Source organism: Entelurus aequoreus, linkage group LG27 (assembly GCF_033978785.1).
Source record: "Entelurus aequoreus isolate RoL-2023_Sb linkage group LG27, RoL_Eaeq_v1.1, whole genome shotgun sequence".
Taxonomy (NCBI): Eukaryota; Metazoa; Chordata; class Actinopteri; order Syngnathiformes; family Syngnathidae; genus Entelurus; species Entelurus aequoreus.
In genome coordinates this window covers 14,852,179-14,877,777 of record NC_084757.1, presented here as the reverse complement: position 1 = coordinate 14,877,777, position 25,599 = coordinate 14,852,179, and the positions used below count along the sequence as shown (strand labels likewise).

The window sequence follows — 25,599 nt, the reverse complement described above, 5'->3', positions numbered from 1 at the left end:
ATTGTGCTGAAAATCTTAATTTCCCCTCAGGGATTAAGAAAGTACTTCTGATTATGTATGTGTGTATATGTATGTATGTGTGTATATATGTATGTATGATGTCAATCAAAGTGTGTATATGTATGAATATATGTGTGTGTGTGTGTGTGTGCGTGTGCGTGCGCAAAAAAATATATAATATTTTGTTCAGGAGTTTGACACCGCCCCTCTTGCGGATCGACACGGGCGACGCTGGTGAGCACAACACACACCCCACGAGTTGTTGCCTTACGTCCATGGTGACGAAGACAAACCTGAGCTCATCGGCGCTCTTTTTAAACTTAAAACTTCACCAAACTTTAAAAAATAACGCTAAGTATACCATATGTAGTGACAATGGTTCCGTTGTTCTGAATGCGCCCAAAACAAGACACTTACGCGGGTCCAAATGGTCGTTGGGGACGTTAGCTATCAGACAAATCTGCTTCCTTCCGTCTGAGGTGAGTAGAAGACAATGTTGAGATTTTACTCATGAAACCTCCGACTTACTACCATCTGAGATGTCTCTAAAATGTCCATCTTTTTATTAGTGGCAGGCTAATAAAGAGTGAAATATATTAGTAACTCGCTCCTTCCTTCTGTAGCTGTGGGCTAGCTAGCGCCTCCAGATGCTAGCGGCTCTAGTGGAGTTAGCGAACAGTAAAAGCTTAGCTGTTGTGTATTTGATCATGTTAACCTTTAATTAAAGTCATGGAAAGCAGCGCCGAGAGGAAGTTCGTCAACTTGAGAAAGCGTCTGGACCAGCTGGGTTACAAGCATCCTCTTGGAATAGAATCACTGCCACTAGTTGAGAAACTATTCAGGTAAACACACACTTTTGGCACTAATTGTATGTCCACTGTTAACCCAGTTGTTCAAATGAATGAATTACTTCTCCATTGCAGTGATTTAGTCCGTACCACTGAAAGCCTGCGCAAAGCAAGACTGTCACAAGGGAAGAACGAGAAAGAATGCCTCAACTGTGATGTTCTTCTGGAGCCATACAGGGCAGATAATGCCCGACTGGTCAAGGAGAACAATGAAGTCCACCAGGAGCTTCTGAAGGTGATGGAGGAGAAGGACCATGCCACCAAAGGTATTCATCATCAATCCTAGCCTGGCCTCCTGCTATACACTAATATTATGAACCTAAACAATGCTGCCTGCCTATTTGCAGAGCTGAAAACCCGCATCAGAAAACTGGAACACCAGACTTGTGATCTGACGTTCCTTAACAACCAATACATGCACAAGCTCCGCTGCCTGGAGAAGGACGGCAAAACCAAAGCTGAGCGAATCCTGCAGCTCCAGGAAAAGAACTTGCAAGCAGTGGTGCAGACGCCAGGTAGTATCCAATGCTTGATGATGATGATAGTTATACAATTATGATAATAGACCCCATACTGCAGTCAGGGATGTAGGAATTACTTTAACATTGGGGGGGGGAGCACCAATCGCTAATCACAAGATATATATGATGGCATTAATGTATTTACAACGGATGACATCACATTTAGTATTGTGCAGCATTAGCATTAAACTTGTATAAAAACAATATCAGAATCAGAAATACTTTATTAATCCCCGAGGGGAAATTAAAATTTTCAGCACAGTCCCATTCAAGATCAGATAAGCATTACAGGCAGACAGAACAGGATCGCTGACGGGTCTGCCAACTTCCGGCGCCCCTTACAAAAAAGGTGAGATACAGGTGAACAATGGGGGGGAGGGGTGGGAACAAATAAAATCGGTCTAAGCCTGGGCCCAAGGGATAAAACAACTCATAGCCATAGCACACATCCCTCTTACACGTGTGTAAGAGGGTAACATCAAAGGACATTAAAGACATTAAAAGAGCAGAGCTGATGCAAACAGCCATTTCTACATACAGCTATGAATAAAACGTAAAAAAAACACATACACTGTGGTGGCCTCTGCGGGGTTCCACGCCATCGTCTGCTGGGGTGGAGGGAGCATGGCCAGAGACACGAGCAGACCCAACAACGCAACCAAGAGAGCTGACTCCACTCTCGGCCGGCCACTAACTCGGCCAGTGTCCAGTCCGCATGGATGAGCGAGGATAGATAGATAGATGGTACTTTATTGATTCCTTCGGGAGAGTTCTCTCAGGAAAATTAAAAATGCGTCTAAGGCAGTGGTCCCCAACCACCGGTCCGTGGATCGATTGGTACCAGGCCGCACAAGAAATTTAAAAAATAATAATAATTTTTTTTATTTTATTTTTTTTAAATCAACATAAAACACACAAGATACACTTACAATTAGTGCACCAACCCAAAAAACCTCCCTCCCCCATTTACACTCATTCACACTAATTCGCACAAAAGGGTTGTTTCTTTCTGTTATTAATATTTCTGGTTTCTACATTATATATCAATATAGATCAATACAGTCTGCAGGGATACAGTCCGTAAGCACACATGATTGTATTTCTTTATGACAAAAAAATTAAAAAAAATACCCCCCCACCCCACCCGGTCCGTGGGACAAATTTTCAAGCGTTGACCGGTCCGCAGCTACAAAAAGGTTGGTCTAAGGCAGGGGTGTCCAAACTTTTTCCACTGAGGGCCACACACGGAAAAATTAAAGCATGCGGGGGCCATTTTGATATTTTTCATTTTCAAACCATAACAAAATATATGGATTTTGTTTGTTTTTTTACCTTTAGGGCTCCCGGGGACCATAAAGGGTCTAAGTCATTAAAATGTTAAAAACAAGTCAAATTATTATTTCTTTATTTTTCTAACGCTTACAGTAAATCTGTACAGTATATCAACTTCAGGTTGATATAAAGTTTAAAAAAACAAAAAGGCTTTATGCCTTTTCTGTCAAAGACAACTTAGTTTTTTATAATAAAACTGAAATATGCAGTATTTCCCCCACTGCCCAAAACATTCAGAAAGCAATGTTTGATGTGAAGTAATTAGAGCCATAAAATATCAATAATGCAGGACACCATTGATTTTAAGTCATTATTATTTTTGAGTAATCACAGTGAAAAGATAAATAAAATCCCATTAAATATATTTGGGATCCAAAAGGTGCCCCACTCAGAAAGTGATACATTAGTTTTTTTTTTTACTTTCAACACTTAAGTTACGAGCTCAACTTGAGATATATCTGTCGATTTTACGTTTGAACTATTATTTTGTTTGTTTTATGCTCTTTTGTCAAAAAAACATTTTAAAGTGAAATATTTGAAATAATTGGAGCCTTGAATAGGTCAATAATTCATTATAACATTGATTTTTTTTTTTTTTTGAGCAATGGCAAAAAAAGAAAAAAGAAAGATAGACAAAAGAAAAAAAAGCCTGCATGGTAGCTTTGTGTCAACATTGCAACTTTTTCTAGTTAGATTTCACCTTATTCCACTTTTTTAAATGTTTTTTTAATTTTTGCACTAGCATTTCCAGAATGTGTGGCAGGGCGGTAAACAATAAGCTGCGGGCCGCAAATGGCCCCTGGGCCGCACTTTGGACACCCCTGGTCTAAGGTGTTCAATATGTGAACATTTTTAGCATAGCAATAGCATCTTGCACTTTTTTGTTAACACTTTTATTACTTCAATTGCCCTACTTCTATCAATGTACTGTTAAGACAAAATTGCACATCATATCTAATATAATGTTATACATGTTGATAAATGCTTGAGTATAATTTGCTGTTGTCCTGCTATTGATTAACCCCTTTTTTTGGTGGTGACATTTTGCTATCTGGAAGGAGATGACAAAACCTTTTTTGGTAGTGTTGACGGTACACGGGAACGCTGACAAAGTTAGCAATTAAATAATGGACGAGTGATCATGCCATAATTAAAGTAACCCAACTCAAATGACATGGTTTTTAAATATGAATACAAACGAACGGCAAGACATTGTAAATGAGTAATATTCATGGCTATGTATTAGATGTATTAGTTTAAGTGTGTGCTGTGTACACATTTCATATAGTTTCCCCTCTCAATTTATTTGTTATTTATTGTTAACTTTTCTGTAGGGCTGGGGGACGATATAATTTTGGCTAAATCCCCATATAGGATGTATTTCGCAATCATTTTTTCGGAACGTGAATCTACACAAGGTCAAACCCAAATACATTCGTTAACCGTGTTACAAAAAAGATCAATTAGACTGATACATAATGTTGGATATAGAAAACATACAAACACTTTATTTGTTGAGTTAAAAATATTAAAGTTCAATGATTTGGTAAAATTGCAAACAGCTAAAATGATGTACAAAGCAAACTATAACATGCTACCAAAGAATGTACAACAATTCTTCTCAACTAAAGAGGAGAAATATAACCTTAGAGGAAAATCTAATTTAAAACACTTGTATGCACGTACAGCACTTAGAACCTTTAGCATATCTGTATGTGGAATTAAATTATGGAATGGATTAAGTAAAGAAGTCAAACAATGTACTGATATGATCCAGTTTAAGAGGTTGTTCAAATTACAGCAATAGTGCTTACAAAGTACAAAGAAGAAGAATTATGAGAAACACTTTCAACCTTATTGAAAATAAGATATTCTTCATCTCAGTATGTGTATCATGACTGACTTAATTGTATATTACAAAACTGCTGTATTTCTCTTTCACGAATGTCATTTTGCTATAAAAAAGTCAGTAAATCAATGTATATATTTGTAAACGCTCTGAAGTGGGAAAGGGGTAGGATTAAATAAGCTTTGCTTCTTCCGACTCCTTTTCGGACATGATGTAAAGTGAAATGATCTGAAATCGTGTGATGTATTAAGCCGTAAGTGTGTTCATGTTTGAAATAAACTAAAGAAAAAGAAAGAAGAAATATGCTTGTCAAGTTGTTATATTGAAACAGATACTTAATATGAGTACATTTCTGGAAATGGTCAAATTGTATGCATAAAATGATGCACATAAAATGTTAAAAAGCCTTGAAAATAATAAAAGCATAATAAAGTATAATCTTCATTAAAACAAACCTTTACCTATGCTGAAATCCTCAGCTAATTACACAAACACAAAACATAAAATAAAGTCCCTGGTTTAAGAGGACCTTTTAAACAAGCAGCAACTTGAAAATAATGTACCTTTTAACAATTGTGTATTTTTAGCCCAACATTTTTAGAAGACCTTTGTTAAGCCAGGAACACTAAGCTGCCAACTGCAGGATGCTGTGTGGCTGGTAACGATATTGCCACTGCAGCTAAACACCCTTCCAGATTGTGTGTACATTTGTTGTGGCAGTGCTTCTTGAGCAAAGTATAATCAACGCTCATATAATCACTTCATTATTTCTGGCAGCTTGTTAAATCAGTTTTTTCATACCGTTGCAACTAGGAACTTATCTCATAGTTAACACATAGTTTATATTTTGGCAGATGTGTCTTCTCCATGGTTTTCGAGTGCATCCATCTCTCTCGCGTCGTTGATTTGATAGAATCACGTAAATTGCAACTCGCTGCGCTTCTGTCATGAACGTGTGTTGTCCCGAGTGATGCCGAGGTTTGAGTCAAATGGACGCCTGGAATGGAGGACACAAATACGTGGTTTACCGGCTAAAAGGGGAAGGTTGACAGGTATGCTTTACACACTCCTCTTAGTGGAGTTTGTGTCAAGTGAGCGCGGCTCCTACCCCACCTCAGTCTGTGCGTAGAGGAGGCGGGACACAGCACCCAGCGCAGACAGAATGAGTAGAGATACTGCCGTGTCAAAACATGAAGGATTACATACAGTGTATCGTGTGGCGGTATTGTCTCAAATACATACCTCTTTCTATAATATACCCTTATAATTCATAATACCGGTATATCGCCCAGCCCTACTTATAGGTTAATAAATGTATATCTGCTATATCAATTCAATCCTGTGGTTATATTGATGTAACACTATAAATTAGACCCAATGAAAAATATGCATGGATGTTACTTCACTGTGTCCTAGGTGGAAAAAAGCGCAGCATCCCTTTCAGGCGTCAGAGGATGCAAACAGAAGAGCTCATCCCTCCACCCACGACATCAGCTTACCCCGTATCCCAGCCAGACGACCCGTACATAGCAGATCTGCTGCAGTTGGCCGATAAAAGGTTTGCAGTGTATTCATTATTTTCTTATGTGCTTTGCGCGAAGTGCTTACGCCATTTGGATTCATAGGATTCTTGATCTGGAGGAAGAAGTCACAAAAATTCAGTATGCGCTGGAAGAGTCCCATGAATGTATACAACTGTTAAATACTCAAGTAAGTAAACAGGGAAATGTATGTATATAGCCATGAGGATGATCATCTTTTCCGAATATTTCTTAAAGGTGTCCGAGAGGGACAGAGAGATAGAGCGTCTGAATCGTTCACTTCACGGAGGGCGACCCCGTGATGTCATCTCTTTGGAGGCTCAGAACATCAGCAATGAGAAACGGATTGCCCAACTTAACCTTCAAGTGAGTCACTCATTGGAGAATTATCCTGCATTCTTTTGGGAGATTGTGTGTTTATTGTGCTCTTATGTTATACAGATCGATTTCCTGCAAGATAGCAATAGGACGCTACAGCAGAAGGTGGAGGGACTGCAGCAGAAGTCCTCCACCAAAGTGACCGATCTCTCCATTAAGAACTTTGAACTGTGTCAGGAGCTGACACACATCGACGGGCTGGCCAAGCGGATGGAGATGGATAAGAAGCGGGCCTTGGAAATGGCTGATCAGGAGTTGCTAGATACTAAAGTCAGCCTATAAAGTTAAGACGTAGAACAAAAAGACCCCTATATTAAACCTTTGTTTTTCCCTCTCTACAGGAAGTAATTAGTCATCAACAGGAAGTCATTGAAAATTTAGAAGAAAACCTTAAAAAGATAAGAACGGTGAGTGTTTTGTGAATTCAGGAGAATGGCCCAAATTAATTCTCAAAGTCAAAGCCCGCGGTTCTGTCACTCATGCACAAGCAAGTCATAGAACACACGTGTCATGTAATTAATGGCATCCATCCTCCTACCAGTTAGTAATGATAACCTCCACTTTGGGCAACGGAAATGTATGAAATAATTATAATTATAACTGGCACCTTTGTATTATACATATTAATAAATAGACTCAAAATAATACACAAAGTTAAAGCCCTACAAATGGCCACTCACCCATAAGCACATTTGCAACACACGGGTCATGCACTTAATGGCATCGTTCCACCTGCCAGCTACTAATGTTAACCTCCACTTTACACAATGGAAATTCATGAAGACTCAACATCATCCACAAATTCAAAGCCCCTGGTATGCTTTCTCATGCACAAGTCCATAAGCATGGGCTGTCTGACGTCATCAAAATAATGTTGTTGTTTGTATGTCAGTTAGGAATGATAACCGGCACCCTGTATGATAGAAATTAATTTATAAATTTAAAATAATCCACAAATTTAAAGCACGATGTATGCTCGCTCATGCACAACTGCATGTGCAACACACGTGTCATGTAATTAATGTAATTGCTCTTCCTGCCAGCCATTAATAACCTCCACCTTGAGCAATGGAAATTAATTTAAAAAGCCTTAAAGTAAACCACAAATTCAAAACCCATGTTACGTTTGCTCATGCATTAGCCCATAACCATGTGCTACCTGATGTCATAAAAATAATGCCGTTCCTCCCCCGATTTTACAAATGATAACCTGCACCTTATACCACATAATAGAAATGTATTGATGGACTCATAATAATCCACAAATTTAAAACGCAATGTGTGCTTGCTCAAGCAAAGTCCCTGTGTAATCAATCAATCAAATATTTATATAGCCCTTAATCACAAGTGTCTCAAAGGGCTGCACAAGCCACATCGGGGCTCAGATCCCACATCAGGGCAAGAAGAAACTCAACCCAATGGGTGTAATGAGAAACCTTGGAGGGGACCGCAGATGTGGGGACCCCCTCCCCTGGGCGACCAGTGCAATGAATGCCGAGTAAATCTAGTTAATAATGTGAGAGTCCAGTCAATAGTGGAGCCAGCAGCGGATCATCTTGAATGGAGTCAAGTCAGCGGCGCAGAGACGTCCCCAACTGATGCACAGAGGAGTGGTACACCCCTGTCCCGATTTTGAACAGCTAGCGCGTCAAATGTGGTCACCCGATAACCTTTCCACGCAGCAGAGGGGGGCAGAGCAGAAAAGAAAAGAGACGGCAGATCAACTGGTCTAAAAAGGAGTCTATTTAAAGGCTAGAGTATACAAATGAGTTTTTAGATGGCACTTAAATGCTTCTGTGCAAAGTGTAATTAATGGCGTCGCTCTTTCTGCCAGCTATAGAAAATAACCTCCACTTTACACAATAGAAATTAATAAAAACAACTCAACACAATCCACAAATTCAAAGTCCATGGTACGCTTGTTCAGGCTCAAGCACCCGAGAATGTGTTGCCCAAAATCATAAAAATATCGTTCCTTCCACCAGTTGTGAATGATAACAGCACCTTGTATAGTAAAAAAAAATGGATAGACTCAAAATAATACACAAATTCAAAGCCCACAATACGCTCGCTCTCAGATGTACATATGTGGCATAACTAAGCAATACTCTGTTAAAAGACCCCTAATTTTCCACCATTATTATTGTTCAATATCCTAGGAACTTTCCAAGAGGGGGTTTGAAACAGCTTCACTTGCTGACCAGCTGGTGGAGCTCAGAGGGCAGAATGAGAAACTGGAGGCAAAGGTAGACTTCATGGAGACAGAGAAAGTCAGGCTGCAAGACAAAGTGGAGAAGATGATGTCCGCTGGTAAAAAGATGCGGTTTGTTGTTATGAAAATGTGAATTCTCCACCTGCATTGATTGCTTGCTGTTATATAGAAAGAGACATAGTGCTGGAATTGGAGGCCATGCGAGCAAAACATGGCGTTTGCGGAAGGGATCGCTCCCCGTCGCGCTTGGATGCCTTTGTGAAGAGTCTAGAGGAGGAGAGGGATCGCTACCGCCAGGAGGCCGAACACTGCAGGAGATTTCGAGGAGCTGGCAGCCCCAGTCGCGGCAGTCCAGACAGGAGCAGAAGTCCACAGCGCAAGGTAATCAGGGTAAAAGAACATTTTTGATGTTAGCGAGATGTAAAGTTTGAACTTGCTGACACACAGGGAGGCGTTGAGGAATCTGAGTTTCTCGCTTTGGTGAAGGAAAGAGATGAGCTGAAGGCGGCTCTGGTGGACGTGGAGAAACACACGGAAGACATCCAGACGAAAGTAAAAGCTCTTAGCGCCGAAAGACACCACTTCAAAATGATGTTTTACCAGGTGAACTACACGGCCATTTTATATCTGACACGATTTCTTTATATCTGAGAGTATCTAAAGCTTTGTTTTATGCAGACACAAGAGAAGCTGGAGAATGCCCGTGTAAGCTCAAGCACGTCCGATGACGTCTTGAACTTGAGAGAGGAGCTAAAGCTGGCAGAGAATAAAATCATGCAGGTTAATGCCGAAAGAGATTTACTGATGGAGGAATTTAGGGTTAGTATGTATCTGTACATCTCTATGAATTGTTTTTATTGGGTACTAGATTGCCTCATTTGAAGTTGCTTAACCCTAAGATTACTTATAATACCCTTTTTTATATTTATTATTATGGCTCAAGGTTTTCCCTAGATTTCCAAGAAACCTGTGGCGTTGGCGGATGGTTAGGGGCATGGTCATGACGTCATCGCGTAATTTGTTATGATGATATGATTTTCTTTAAAAAGGCTAAGAAAATATTTACATACATTTAAAAACAAATCTGGTAGTATTAACATATATTTTTATATTGTTTTGCCATATTTTCAATTGTTGCTGCTTATTGTACAATGTACTTTGAGAATTTTTAAGTGTCTAAAGCAGGGGTAGGGAACCTATGGCTCTAGAGCCAGATGTGGCTCTTTTGATGACTGCATCTGGCTCTCAGATAAATCTTAGCTGACATTGCTTGACACGATAAGTAATGAATAATTCCGCTGGTAATCACAGTGTTAAAAATAACGACTACAAAGCCATCAGCAAAACGATGCAGCACCAGAAGTCGCATTAACGGTAAGAAGTATTTTATTTATTATATCTTACCTTCAGAATAAAAATGTTATTAAAAAGAATAAGAGACTTATTATACTCTAACTCCACCTGATGACCCCAATGAAGCTGTCAACCATCCCCCCATCTCCTCTGTCCCCCATTTTGCAATCCCACCCAATTACCGGTAGGTCCAACACCATAACCGCTTTGAAGCAGCTCCGAAGGAGGTAGCCAACTGTTACCACTCTACTCAGGTTATTTTGTATCATGGGATTGTTTCATCTAGTCCTAAAATTGAACTGAATGTTGGTCTTACTTAAAAATGCACGCATTTAGTTGTATTCTGTGTTAAAAAATTATTATATGGCTCTCATGGAAATACATTTTAAAATATCTGGCTTTCATGGCTCTCTCAGCCAAAAAGGTTCCCGACCCCTGGTCTAGAGGCTTCTGACTTTTTTATTTAAAACGACAAGTAACAAATCTAGCATCTGTTTCTAGTGTTATTATAGACTGTACTCTAGTTTAGAGACTCTACTTCTGTCCCTTGATAGTCTGAGTTTCCCCATAATGTAACTGAACGTGGCGCGCCGCCACACTTTAAAAATAAGGATTTTTGTAGCTGATTACAAGATAAATTAATATCAGGTATTGTAGCTTCCAAAAGAAGTCTAAAATCCAACGTTTGCTGTTTTGTATTAAGAAACTTATATCAACCGGCCCAATTCTAACAGGTTGTGCCTCCCGTGCAATCACTTTCGATCGTGCTTCCTCGAACCAGCCCCGGACACACAACAACAATTCCTCATTCTCCGCCAATCTGCTTTCAGGCACGAACAGTATATTTGAAATCATTGGGGAAAAAAACTACCAAATCAAAACCACACAAACATAAAACATTACCACCAGCAGTTCGTAATAGTATGAATGGATGTACATAGCCTTTTATTTGCGCACTATTGACAACCTACTCAGTGGCGTAGTGGTTAGAGTGTCTGCCCTGAGATCGGTTTATTACCTCTGCTTGGCACTCAGCATTAAGGGTTGGAATTGGGGGTTAAATCACCAAAAATTTTTCCTGGGCGCGGCCACCGCTGCTGCCCACTGCTCCCCTCACCTCCCAGGGGGTTGAACAAGGGGATGGGTCAAATGCAGAGGACACATTTCACCACACCTAGTGTGTGTGTGACAATAATTGGTACTTTAACTTAACTTAAGTGATGAACTAAAATTTGGCCGCCGAAAAAATACTTTGATCACCAAAAACAGCGCTGCTGAAACCGGATGTTGTGATGTGAACAAGATGCACACGATTGTCTGGAGCGTAGTCAGTATGTCTGAGATGCAGAAGGAATCTTTAAGATATCCCAGATATACCCGCGGACGTCGATATACAAAATGTGCATATATTAAGAGGACAGTGGCGGCTTTTAAAGAAAGAAAGTCCCACTGGAGCAGTCCAAAGCAAGTGTGACATCATCCTCGCTGCAGTTCGCTTTTCGTCAGAGACATCGAGTGACAGATGAAACATTCTAAAGACGAGCAAATTCTATAATAACGCCATAAAAAGATGCTAGATTTGTCGCTAGAAAAAATCACAAATAGTTTGTGGACACTTGAACATTTTTTAACTGTTGTATGTACATTCTACAATAAGCAGCAACTTTTCCCATGATCACACCTGAAAGCGGTTTGCATTGGCCTTTGCGGTGCTTCACGCCATTGTCCGTGGGGGGGATCAGAGACAGGAACAGACCCAATAAAGCAACCAAGGCCCACAAGCTCTCGACCAGTTTCCAGTCAACGTCCAGTCCGTGCAGATGATCAAAAATCCATCCAGGGAGACCAAAGTGTCCGATACATGCTCATTTAGCCAGGGCTCTGTGAAGCTCATTCATCCCAACGCTCAACGTTAGCTACGCAGCCCAGTCTTTTCCGCTGCATCTCCTCTGGTCTCTCCACGCTGACTTTGGTGTGGCAGAGAACCAGCAGGTGGTTTCCGGTGCAGACATGGCCATGGCTCCCCGAAGTAGATCCAAAAGTTCACAAAAAAGTAGCGGAGATGGCCACAAAACGAACAAACGAACGAACCAAAAGGCAAAAAAAAGTATGCCAAGAAAACATTTGAGGTATCAACATGTAGAAAAAATATATACTATATAAATTGTGAATGAATTATCGTATCCGTAATGGATTTGGAGAAAAGAGGTAGGATTAAATAAGCTCTGCTTCCTCTTACTTATTATAAGACATGTTCTGTGTAACCATGTGGTGTTCCTTAATGTAAACTCTAAAGCAAGTCTGTAAAAAAACTACTGAAGTGAAAAACCAAAGACATTTTTTTTTTCAGGTTGGACCGACTTCCGCTCTTCCAGAAGGACGTGGCCTAGAAAAGAGGATTCTTGACTTGCAGGATGTCGTTCACAGTGTAAACTTGATGATGAATTTGAGGATAAATACATAGATAAACTAGATTGAACTATATAGTTCTTTACAAATGTGTGCTTTTCAAATAAACACTATAGATGGAAATTTATTTATTTGCTCTGAATAATGGATCGTTTTTCATCTATCTATGCCAGCAACATATAGTATGGAACAATTAAATGCTCTTCTGTTGGATGGCAGGAGGTACATCATTAACTTGAGTATCCACCTGTTGCCATTCATCCATCATTTTTGTTTAGCTTGTTATGACACAAAGCACTGATGCCTTTTATGTATTCTGTGTTGTAGCTCGAGCAAGAGAACCTGGAACTGCGGTCACAGCTTTTTGCACTAAAAGACAGCAAGCGGGATGTTGAGCAGCAGTTGGATGTTCAGTCTGCTGCCTTGCGTCAGAATGTGGAGGAGTCGGCCCATCAGAGGAAAGCCGCTACCAATCTCAGGTGTGTTCTAAAGTGGTCAAATACTGTTATGTCCTTAAATACTAGCCAGGAGTTTTTTTTGATTGAACCTTTGAGCGCCAGGTACTATTGGTGCAGGGTATCTTAAAAAATTTAATTTAGTGAGGCCCTAATATGCAAAACCAACTTTTCTTACCTATTGGTACCTGTTTCTGTGTATTTAGTATTTAGTCCCAAAAAATGTAAATCCAACTATTGAGGCATTGCAGACATATTCATAAAACAATCTTGCTTTTCTTCATACTTCCTTCAAACGAACCTTGGAACATTGGGCATGGAGGCATTGGAATCCTGAATGTCAAAGAGAAGTGACAAAATGCATATATTTGCAAGCAAGTCTAGGTCTTATTTACTTTGTCTTGTTTTTGTTTTTTTAACAGTATGGATGTGAAATGGGTTTTCAAACGTCATTCATTGTGGTCCTAAAAAGTCTTAAAGGGGTCATAATATGATTTTTTTTCTGCATTTAAAACACTTCCTTGTGGTCTATGTAACATGTAATGGTGGTTCTTTGGTCAAAATAATGCATAGATTGGTATTTATTTGACAGATTGTTTTACAGACCATCTTCAAGCTGTTTTTTGGGCGGTCTTCTTTACAGTACGTACATCCACTTTAACAGCGTCTTGTTCCCAGCCAGTCTATTTTTTAGTGCTTCCATAGCGAGTGAAGTTTGAATTATGCGCTACTTTGTATTAGAAATGGCGACAGCGGAGGATGCATGTACGAGCAAATCTGCCCCACAACTTCGGTAAATTTCAACCATATATAGATAGCCCACTGACGTTACAGTTGGGAGAAATGTCACAATAGAGCAAATTCCAAACAGCTCGTTTGGAGAAAGTATGACGGAAGGCAAGATTGTTTTATGAATATATTTGCAAAGCCTCCACAGTTTGATTTCAGATTTTCCAGACTTATGCAAATCCTAAATGCACAAAAACAAGTACTAATACTTAAGAAAAGTTGGTTTTAAATGGTAAATGGGTTATACTTGTATAGCGCATTTCTACCTACAAGGTACTCAAAGCGCTTTGACACTATTTCCACATTCACACACACATTCACACACTGATGGCGGGAGCTGCCATGCAAAGCCCTAACCACGACCCATCAGGAGCAAGGGTGAAGTGTCTTGCTCAACGGACGTGACGAGGTTGGTAGTAGGTGGGGATTGAACCAAGAACCCTCAGGTTGCTGGCAGGGCCACTCTCCCAACCGCACCACGCTGTCCCGTTTGCAAAAAACTCAGTAAAACGAAGGGCAGTTGTTTTAATGCAGATGATTAAATAGGTTGGTAATATGTGCATTCCTTCTGTTAAACTTTGGTGTGTCCATAGGCTGCAACTGGAGCAGACGCAACAATTACTTTCCGACCTCCAACAAACGCTGTCTGTCAAGACTAACGAGGTGCGGGCTGCTCATGTTGAAATGGAAACACTTGAAGAAACAATTGGTGAATATTTTTGCTGTTACACCATTACGTTACCATAACGACTTGAAACGTCGTTTTGTCCTGACTTTTTTCTTTTCTTTTTTTTTCTGGTTTGTCGACCAGAGGCGCTGACTCATCAGGTGTCCAAGTACAAACAGGAAGCAGAGCTTCTTCAGATGTCTTGCTCAGCACTGGATAAGGAGAAAGATGCTCTGCTGGATGAGGTGGATCAGAAGACAGAGAAGCTGGTTCTTCTTCAGGAGGAGCTTGCAAAGAAGGTAGCTTAAATTTTATTTTATTTAATTTCCTTCCTCACTTTGTTGTGAAACAACTGTCAGTAAAAACCAAAATCATGTTGTCGTGGTAGGAAAAAACCCTTGACGATGTGAGGCACACAGTCACCGTAATGGACAAATCATTGGCGTGAGTAGAACCCAAAAGGCATCATTGCTCATAAAATGTATTGTGACTTATGTATTTTGATGCCTTTTATGATCCAGTCAGCTGCAGGGAGCGCTAAGCAGCCGTGAGAGGGAGATCGGCAGCCTGAGGAAACAGCTGGATGATGCTCAAGTAGATGTGACGGCACTCCGGGACGGCAAAGAGGTCTTAGTCAGAGAAAAGAAGAGGCTTCAAGACGACCTGTCAACCATGACAAGAGAGAACCAGGTAAGGTTTTTCATTTTTCTCTATCATTCTTGCTCAGAAAACACAATAATTAACCAGCAAGTTCTGTTGCGTCTAGGCGGTCCACGTGGAGATGGATGAGGCTTTACACGAGCGGGATGAGTTGAAGATAAAAGTCCACTCTTACATCGTTGCAGTGTCCAGGATTGAGAACATCTTGAAGACAAAAGTAACAGACAACTGTTGGAGATAGGTTACAAAAGTGGAGGTCATTCCTCTGCCAGCTGACCCCTACATGTTAACCCACAGGAACAGGAGAACCTAGACCTGCAGGAGCGCTTCCACACAGCCCAAACTGACAAGGAGGAACAGGAGCTGAGGCTGCAGCAGATTGAGCACATCAAGAACTCCATTCGCTTGGAGTTTCTTTCTTGCGAGACAGAATGCAGGCACCTCCGCGAAAGCGTTAGCCACAAGGAGCTGGAGATCCAGCAGGTGAGATGTCCTCCAACAAACAGCTGGTAGAGAAGTGATCCTGGATTAAATAGAGGTACGATAAATGCTCCAATTATAGCTGGGACGCCCATTTACTTAAAAGAGGAACATGAATAATAATTTGGAATGCATGAAAACATGGAAAAACGTTACTCTCTATGACTTAATGGTCATTTATTACCAAGCCGCAACACAGCAGCAACTGAACCCATGTTAATCGATTGCGTTCATCTTTTCTTCTCATTTTGCACACATGAAACAATGTTGCAATAACCTGAAGGAGCAAATTGCTCAGTCAGCATTATTTTAGGGATGGTATCGTTAACATTTTAACCAATATTAGTACTTAAGCTGGTATCGTATTTTAATTTATTTTATTTTGCTCAGCTTTTTCTACAGTGCTTGCCTGTCAGGGGTAATATTTTTATGTGTATTTCGCAATTTTTTTAGCTTGTTTTCTTCCTAAACATTGCATATCTACTGTTGTATAGCTACTGGAAATATGAATTTCTCTCAGCGAAGAATAAACTATTTAGCTTTTTATCTGGTACTTAAAAAAATGTAAAACCTGCAAATTGTTGCACAAAAAATACCCCAAACACTGCCTGTTTGTTTTTATGGAATGTTATTACTTGGACAGTCAAATTGAACAGACTTGTTGAATTACTTGAGTGATATGAATTAAATAATAACCAATTCAATCAAAAATAAGAAATACAATCTACAACAAATTGTCATAATTACTGCAGCAATAAAGAACATCGACAATGTGCAAAAAACCTTTTTGAGTTGTAGTGGTTGATGCGCAAAATTCCGGGAATTACTGAATGCAACCTCGCTTGCTGTAATCGTCGTTGGTGCATAATGAGTAAGCGCTGTGTTGTTGTTGTTATTGAGTCATCCAAGGCGCATGAGGATGATCCTCAGAAGTGCTATACTCTCATTCAAGGCTACTGTGTTCCCCGAAGAAATTGCCTAATTGTCAATAGTACCGATCTGTTAGCAGCGCAGGGCACCGGAGCCAGTGATGTTCGGCGGACTCTTCCTCCTAGCCACATAGTCGACATCGATCATCCTCACACTGTCCTGTTAGACGTTGCTATACTGTTAGATATGTGTTGTTGTTGTTTCTACTGGCTAGGCTAGTGTTGCAGTGCTAACTGTTATGAGAGCTGCTTTGGGCTTGTTAAGGTTGGAAATAATGTTTAAAAAGAGCGTCAGACTATGTGCTTCTGTTGGGACGCTAAATTTCACACAAGAATGTTGCTTACTCAATTTCACCAACGAGCAGTTGTTGCAGGTCAAAGTGTACATTAAAAAAAATTTGGGAGGTATAACACACGTTTCACACTGACAGCCAAGTAGTTCAACCAACATTTTAAAGTGTATGCAGCGGTAGGTTAAGCTCCTGGACGCTGACCCCTCATGTTATTTAAAATGCAGCTATTGACTTTTTGTGGAGTTGATGAAAATTACATCAGGAAGTTGGGTGTAGCAACAGTTATTAATACTTTTGTTTTTTGAGCTAGGATTAACTAGACCCCCGGTGGTGGATTGCTTTTGTGGACCATGCACCCGCCAACTCGGAGGCTGTAATTCGGGCATTTGTCTTCCTTTGCTGTTTGTTCAGCATTTAAAAGCCTTGCAGGCGTACGAGGCACAAGTTTCCACGCTCACTCAAGCAATGTCCCGCCTTGAGGAGAAGCTACGCAAAGCTCAGGAGGAGAAAGCGGGTCTCGTCACTGACCTGGCCTCGGTCAGGGAGCTGTGTGCCGAACTGGACTTGGGCAAGGACCTTACCGTACGCCAGATCGTGTCCAAGAACATGGAGCTGGAAAGGGTGAGACCTGCGCTCTTTTGCCATTTTAGTTTTGGTGCAAAAACACTCTGTAGTAACCTTTTTATGGTGCATAAAATAATAAACCGTAAACAATTAATTGTAGTTTTTTTCGGTGACGTGCTTGTCCTGCAGGTGGAAGGAGAACTGAAAGACGTTCAGTCGGAGGCGGAGTTGCTGAAGAAGCAGGTGGCGAGCGAGAAGCAGACCGTCCGCACCCTGAATTCGTTGCTTTCGACCATTCGCCAAAAGGAGTTGCAAACCAGCCTGACGGCCAGCGAAAAAGAGTCTGAGCGGAAAGTCCTGCGCGACCGGCTCACTCTGGCCGACAAAAAGAAGTACGACTCCATCGATTTCAACTGTTAGACCAACTCCGTCAAATTTACTCGGGTGACTTGTTGAATTGCAGCGCCGAGCATGCGAGGGAGGTGTCCAACCTGCAAGGTAAAGTCTCTCAGCTTCAGACCGAGATGGACGTCCTCAACAGACAGCTGATCTCAGAGCGCTATGAGCGGTGAGTTTATTTGCTTCAATTGACAGTGGAACATAATTATAAAGGGGAATTCAAACCTTGAGACTTCAGTTAATGAGTGTCTTTTTCCAGCGAGTACCGCGATAAAAAAAAAACAATCCAATGTAGGTCAATTAATGCTAAGCTATCTGAACAAAACATTCAGATCTTTGCTTTGTGTTGACAAAAAACAATGGTGTACTTTCTAATAACATATTTTTGTAGACAGCCGCTTAACCGCTGCAAACAGCCCCTTTTAAAAATGCTAAATGCTTAAAACATTGCTTTTATTGTCGTAAAGTTTTTATGATGGTTAGGTTTTTTTTCCTATTCAATTCACCGATTTCTTTTGAACACAGCTTACCATCTATACAATTCAAACAGTCACGCATCTTTAATGCAATATATTCATCTGCAAAAAAAACCCAAAACAATAGTAATATAAAACAAAAATGAAAAATAAACTTTGTGTGGTTTTAGTCCATAAAGGAGCAGCAAGAAGCAAAAATGTATGCCCTCCCGGATCACTTAGTTAATTTGCTTTTAGTCATCAATACAATACATAATCACTTTATACTTGACAGTATTAAGTACAAACCCTGTTTCCATATGAGTTGGGAAATTGTTAGATGTAAATATAAACGGAATACAATGATTTGCAATTCATTTTCAACCCATATTCAGTTGAATATGCTACAAAGACAACATATTTGATGTTCAAACTGATACTTTTTTTTTTTTGCAAATAATCATTAACTTTAGAATTTGATGTCAGCAACACGTGACAAAGAAGTTGGGAAAGGTGGCAATAAATACTGATAAAGTTGAGGAATGCTCATCAAACGCTTATTTGGAACATCCCACAGGTGAACAGGCAAATTGGGAACAGGTGGGTGTCATGATTGGGTATAAAAGTAGATTCCATGAAATGCTCAGTCATTCACAAACAAGGATGGGGCGAGGGTCACCACTTTGTCAACAAATGCGTGAGCAAATTGTTGAACAGTTTAAGAAAAACCTTTCTCAACCAGCTATTGCAAGGAATTTAGGGATTTCACCATCTACGGTCCGTAATATCATCAAAGGGTTCAGAGAATCTGGAGAAATCACTGCACGTAAGCAGCTAAGCCCGCGATCCCTCAGGCTGTACTGCATCAACAAGCGACATCAGTGTGTAAAGGATATCACCACATGGGCTCAGGAACACTTCAGAAACCCACTGTCAGTAACTACAGTTCATCGCTACATCTGTAAGTGCAAGTTAAAACTCTCCTATGCAAGGCAAAAACCATTTATCAACAACACCCAGAAAAACCGTCGGCTTCGCTGGGTTTGAGCTCATCTAAGATGGACTGATACAAAGTGGAAAAGTGTTCTGTGGTCTGACGAGTCCACATTTTAAATTGTTTTTGGAAACTGTGGACATCGTGTCCTCTGGACCAAAGAGGAAAAGAACCATCCGGATTGTTATAGGCGCAAAGTTGAAAAGCCAGCATCTGTGATGGTATGGGGGTGTATTAGTGCCCAAGACATGGGTAACTTACACATCTGTGAAGGCACCATTAATTCTGAAAGGTACATACAGGTTTTGGAGCAACATATGTTGCCATCCAAGCAACGTTATCATGGACGCCCCTGCTTATTTCAGCAAGACAATGCCAAGCCAGGTGTTACATCAACATGGCTTCATAGTAAAAGAGTGCGGGTACTAGACTGGCCTGCCTGTAGTCCAGACCTGTCTCCCATTGAAAATGTGTGGCGCATTATGAAGCCTAAAATACCACAAGGGAGGCCCCCGGACTGTTGAGCAACTTAAGCTGTACATCAAGCAAGAATGGGAAAGAATTCCACCTGAGAAGCTTAAAAAATGTGTCTCCTCAGTTCCCGAACGTTTACTGAGTGTTGTTAAAAGGAAAGGCCATGTAACACAGTGGTGAACATGCCCTTTCCCAACTACTTTGGCACGTGTTGCAGCCATGAAATTCTAAGTTAATTATTATTTGCAAAAAAAAAAAAAGTTTGAGTTTGAACATCAAATATCTTGTCTTTGTAGTGCATTCAATTGAATATGGGTTGAAAAGGAATTGCAAATCATTGTATTCCGTTTGTATTTACATCTAACACAATTTCCCAACTCATGTCGAAACAGGGTTTGTATATTAATAAATATTATACTTAATTTAATTCACAAATTCTCACAATAAGAAACCCACTCATTATTTCATCAAATATAGTTACCCCTTTAAAGGTGACCTGCTTTTTTTGGAATTATGCCTATCATTCCCAATCCTTAAGAAAGAACACGTTTGTCTTTTTTTATGCGCTCTAACTAGTAAATAAATGCGAGCAAAAGTCAGCTTAAAATGGAGCCTATGGGGGTTGCTCTATTCTGTATATAAAGCACTTTAAAAAAACTCCATATTACGGTACATGCTGTAAGTATATACAGTATGTAATGTAGTAACACGCACATTCTTAAAACTATATAATATTTACGTATTAGGCTCATTTTAATCATAGGGCGGCACATCACAACGTTCGGTATTTCCTTCAAGACCATCACTGATTAGTACTGATTACTACTCACTGCAGACTTCATGAGAGCCACAGCGCTCCACTTTTTCCACATTTTGTTACGTCACAGCCTTATTCCAAAATAGAATCAATTCTTTTTGTCCTCAAAATTGTACACACAATACCCCATAATGACAATGTGATAGTTTTTTTTTTCTTCAATTTACTAAAACTGAATAAAACTTAAGAAATCACCTGTACACAAGTATTCACAGCCTTTGCCGTGAAACTCAAAAGTGAGATCAGGTGCATCCTGTTTGAACTGCTCATCCCTAAGATTTTTCCAACAGCTTAATTGGAGTCCACTTGTGGTAAATTCAGTTGATTGGGCATGATTCAATTACAAAAAAAGTGCAGTTGCCCTGTCCCCCGTCTAATCGTTCACAATCATTATTACAATAATTGTGTGTCGCTCACAATCATTATGAAAGACATGACGATGGATTCTAAATATTAAATAAATGCGATCAAAAGGCTGCTTACAATTGAGCGCCGTTTTGTGTTGTTCTGGCCATTTTCTGGTCCTAAATGGCTGTCAAACTGTACCAACCTTTCGGAATACCTACTCAGACTTCTTCTGTCCAGGTGGGATGCATGATTTATGATCTAGAATAAACTTACAGGGAGCAAGGACATGAGAAAGCAGCAGACCACTCAAAGATGTAAACATATTAGGTAGAGATGTCCGATAATGGCCTTTTTGCCGATATTCCGATATTGTCCAACTCTTAATTACCGATTCCGATATCAACCGATATATACAGTCGTGGAATTAACACATTATTATGCCTAATTTTGTTGTGATGCCCCGCTGGATGCATTAAACAATGTAACAAGGTTTTCCAAAATAAATCAACTCAAGTGCCTTTAAAGGCCTACTGAAAGCCACTACTACCGACCACGCAGTCTGATAGTTTATATATCAATGATGAAATCTTAACATTATAACACATGCCAATACGGCCGGGTTAACTTATAAAGTGACATTTTAAATTTGCCGCTAAACTTCCGGTTCGAAACGCCTCTGAGGATGACGTATGCGCGTGACGTAGCCCGGGGAACACGGGTATGCCTTCCACATTGAAGCCAATACGAAAAAGCTCTGTTTTCATTTCATAATTCCACAGTATTCTGGACATCTGTGTTCGTGAATCTGTTGCAATCATGTTCATTGCATTATGGAGAAAGAAGCTGAGCAAGCAAAGAAGAAAGTTGTCGGTGCAAAATGGACGTATTTTTCGAACGAAGTCAGCAACAACAGTACACAGCCGGCGCTTCTTTGTTTACATTCCCGAAAGATGCAGTCAAGATGGAAGAACTCTGATAACAGAGACTCTAACCAGGAGGACTTTTGACTTCGATACACAGACGCCTGTAGAGAACTGGGACAACACAGACTCTTACCAGGATTACTTTGATTTGGATGACAAAGACGCAGACGTGCTACTGTGAGTATGCAGCTTTGGCTTCTAAACATTTGATCGCTTGACCGTATGTGCGCAACTTTTTTTTGCGTATGTACGTAACTTTTTAAAAATATATAAGCTTTATGAACCTTGGGTTAGGTGAACGGTCTTTTGGGCTGAGTGATTGTGTGTGTTGATCAGGTGTTTGAATTGTATTGGCGTGTTCAATGGAGCTAGGAGCTAGCATAGGAGCTAGCAGTTAGCATAACAAAGACGTAGGTGTTTTTATGCAGGATTAATTTGTGTCATATTAAATATAAGCCTGGTTGTGTTGTGGCTAATAGAGTAAATATATGTCTTGTGTTTATTTACTGTTTTAGTCATTTCCAGCTGAATATCAGGTACCGTGAGTATGCAGCCTTGGCTGCTAAACATTTGATAGCTTGACCGTATGTGCGCGTCACGTACGTAACTTTTTAAAAATATATAAGCTTTATGAACCTTGGGTTAGGTGAACGGTCTTTTGGGCTGAGTGATTGTGTGTGTTGATCAGGTGTTTGAATTGTATTGGCGTGTTCTATGGAGCTAGGAGCTAGCAGAGGAGCTAGGAGCTAGCATAACAAACACGTAGGTGTTTTTATGTGGGATTAATTTGTGGCATATTAAATATAAGCCTGGTTGTGTTGTGGCTAATAGAGTATATATATGTCTTGTGTTTATTTACTGTTGTAGTCATTCCCAGCTGAATATCAGGTCACCCCCGGCTCTCACAGCATCTTCCCTATCTGAATAGCTTCAACTCCCCACTAGTCCTTCACTTGCACTTTACTCATCCACAAATCTTTCATCCTCGCTCAAATTAATGGGGAAATTGTCGCTTTCTCGGTCCGAATCTCTCTCACTTCATGCGGCCATCATTGTAAACAATAGGGAACTTTGCGTATATGTTCAACTGACTACGTCACGCTACTTCCGGTAGGGGCAAGCCTTTTTTTTATCAGATACCAAAAGTTGCAATCTTTATCGTCGTTGTTCTATACTAAATCCTTTCAGCAAAAATATGGCAATATCGCGACATGATCAAGTATGACACATAGAATAGATCTGCTCTCCCCGTTTAAATAAAAAAAATTCATTTCAGTAGGCCTTTAACGTTTATTTGCGCTCTGTACTTCTCCCTACGTCCGTGTACCACTCAGTACAGAGGCGTTTTAAAAAGTCATACATTTTACTTTTTGAAAGGGACACACGCTAGTGATCACAGCGCCGCTATAAATAGTTTGTGTTAGCGCTTATAATAACAATATCACTAATACTTGGTTAATATTCCTGTCACGAAATGTAAATGGAGTATCGTTGGCGCTTTTTGAATGGTTATTTATTGGATTTTATGGGCGAAATAGAGGAGCTCCCATTACCTCAGCTGTAAGTGTACTTTTAGTAAAATGTATTTAATATTTAGAATGCATTATTTTTTTTAATCCATCTGTCGTCACGTCTTTCATTAATGTAAACGATAGGCAACATTCCACAAAAAAAGTGCAGTTCCCTTTTAAGATATTTTATATTTCCTTCTCTTGTTTTACCTTCAAAGATATTTTTCATAATTATTTTTAAATAAAATGATGTTATTGCTTTGTTTGATTGTCTAATTGATTCCACTGAAACTGAGTGAGGTGGATACAGTAAAACTTGTGCACTGTAACAGTTTGGTGTTTTGTCTTCGTTACCAGCCACAGGGCCATTCAGGAGATGCGCCGACAAGGCGTGTCTTTCTCTCCCTTGCCGAGCTCGTCGCCTGGCAATGTCTCCACCAGTTCTTAGCACGCGCCACTGAACCATACTTGCCAACCTTGAGACCTCCAAATTCGGGAGATTTGGGGGGGGGGGGGGTGAGGTGGGCCGGGTTGGGTGGGCGGCAGTTAACGGGGGAGGAGTATATTTATAGCTAGAATTCACTGAAATTCAAGTATTTCTTTTAAAATAAAATAAATACTTGACTTTCAGTGAATTCTAGCTATATATATATTTATGTATTTTTATATATATATATACACACATGTAAATAAAATAAATACTTGAATTTCAGTGTTCATTTATTTACAAATATACACACATAACACTCCTCTACTCATTGTTGTATTTGAAAGTGCAATGTTTTGCAGCCAGTAGCACAGCCTTTGAAGGAGAGTAGGTATGGGCAGTGTAATATTCTGGGTTGGAGTCAATAACCAGGCGAGGTGACTTCATGTTTCAGAACCGTTTCCCACACTTGCCCATGACAAATTTGTGCTTTGTTTTAAAGATGTGATATTTGGATTTACACTAAATGAAAAAAATTTGAAAATGAATTTTACCTTAGCAACCTCATTATACTATTGGCTAAGTTTTATATTCATAAATGTAAGTTGTAAAATGTAAGCATGTAGTGCTCTAACATCTGTAGAAGCGTCTGACTTGGGTTATGGATCTGCTTCCATCTGTTGAAAAGCTCTATGGAGATGATGATTTCATTTTCCAGCATGGTCTGGCACCTGCCCACAGTGCCAAAACCACCAGTAACTGCTGTACTGACCATGGCATTACTGTCCTCGATTGGCCTGCCAACTCCCCTGACCTGAACCCCATAGAGAATTTGTGGGGTATTGTGAAGAAGAAGCTGAAAGACACCAGACCCAATAATGCAAACGAGCTAAAGACCGCTATTGAAGCATCCTGGGCATCCATAACACCTCCGCAATGCCACAGGCTGATTGCCTCCATGCCAGGCCGCATTGATGCAGTAATCCCTGCAAAAGGATTCCCAACCAAGTACTGAGTGCATTAATTGACATTTTCAAATGTTTGATTTTGTTTTGCTGTTATAAATCTTTTTTTATACTTGGTCTCAGGAAATATTCTAATTTTTTGAGATCTGATTTTTGAGTTTTCTTAAGCTGTATGCCATAATCAGCAATATTAAGCTTGCAATATTTCAGTTGATGTGTAATGAATCCGGAATGTATGACATTTTTGTTTTTTTAATTGCATTACAGAAAATAAACAACTTTATCACAATATTCTAATTTTCTGAGACAGTCCTGTATATATATCCATTAGGGCTGTGAATCTTTGGGTGTCCCACGATTCGATTCAAAATCGATTCTTGGAGTCACGATTCGATTCAAAATCGATTTTTTTTTCAATTCAACACGATTCTCGGTTCAAAAACGATTTTTTTTTTTTTAAATGAAAACAATACACAACAATACCATAATAATGCAATACAATTTCAAAACCAAACCCAACCCAGCAACATTCAGAATAGCAATAAACAGAGCAATTGAGGACACACAAACATGGCACGGAACAATCTAAAAGTAGTGACTGGACATTTTCATGTTTTTAGTCGCATTACAGAAAATAAAGGACTTTATCACAATATTCAAATTTTCTGAGACAGTCCTGTATATTATAGTCAGGGTTTCCCCATAATGTAGCTGAACGTGGCCCGCCGCCACACTTTAAAAATAAGGATTTTTTTAGGTGAAAACAAGAGAAATTAATATGTATTGTAGCTTCCAAAAGAAGTCTAAAGTCCAACGCTTGCTGTTTTTAAATTTTATTAAGAGACTTATATCAACGGCCACTCTACCAACCGAGCTATACCGCCCCATTGTTTTTATTAGGTACTAAATTGCCTCATTTGAAGTTGCTTATCCCTAAGATTTTTACTTACTATATACCCTTTTTATATTTATTATTATGGTTCAGAATTTCCCCTAGATTTCCAAG

At 39.8% G+C, this 25,599-nt stretch overlaps 1 protein-coding gene across 1 annotated transcript; it reads left to right on the top strand.

Annotated features, from left to right (window-relative positions):
• The first annotated feature begins 176 nt into the window (after window positions 1-176).
• On the top strand, window positions 177-23,707 carry LOC133644706 (centrosomal protein of 135 kDa-like). Its single transcript, XM_062039407.1, has 25 exons — window positions 177-479; window positions 728-842; window positions 924-1,114; window positions 1,196-1,363; window positions 5,967-6,108; window positions 6,176-6,260; window positions 6,329-6,457; window positions 6,533-6,739; window positions 6,811-6,876; window positions 8,629-8,779; window positions 8,851-9,062; window positions 9,129-9,284; window positions 9,360-9,500; window positions 12,385-12,462; window positions 12,771-12,922; window positions 14,281-14,396; window positions 14,499-14,653; window positions 14,743-14,798; window positions 14,876-15,044; window positions 15,121-15,231; window positions 15,312-15,497; window positions 17,128-17,337; window positions 17,470-17,672; window positions 17,744-17,848; window positions 23,559-23,707. Exons 2-25 carry the CDS (start codon window positions 730-732, stop codon window positions 23,647-23,649), a joined length of 3,393 nt encoding a protein of 1,130 aa, XP_061895391.1. The 5' UTR covers window positions 177-479; window positions 728-729; the 3' UTR covers window positions 23,650-23,707.
• The last annotated feature ends 1,892 nt before the right edge of the window (window positions 23,708-25,599 follow it).

What these genes read in the sequence shown, in the direction of transcription:
- LOC133644706 (XM_062039407.1), top strand. Translation starts at nt 730, where the DNA reads ATGGAAAGCAGCGCCGAGAGGAAGTTCGTCAACTTGAGAAAGCGTCTG. An exon ending in CTGCAGTTGGCCGATAAAAG is followed by an intron (nt 6,109 to 6,175) that starts GTTTGCAGTGTA and finishes TTGGATTCATAG; the next exon opens with GATTCTTGATCTGGAGGAAG. An exon ending in TACTGATGGAGGAATTTAGG is followed by an intron (nt 9,501 to 12,384) that starts GTTAGTATGTAT and finishes TTTTTTTTTCAG; the next exon opens with GTTGGACCGACTTCCGCTCT.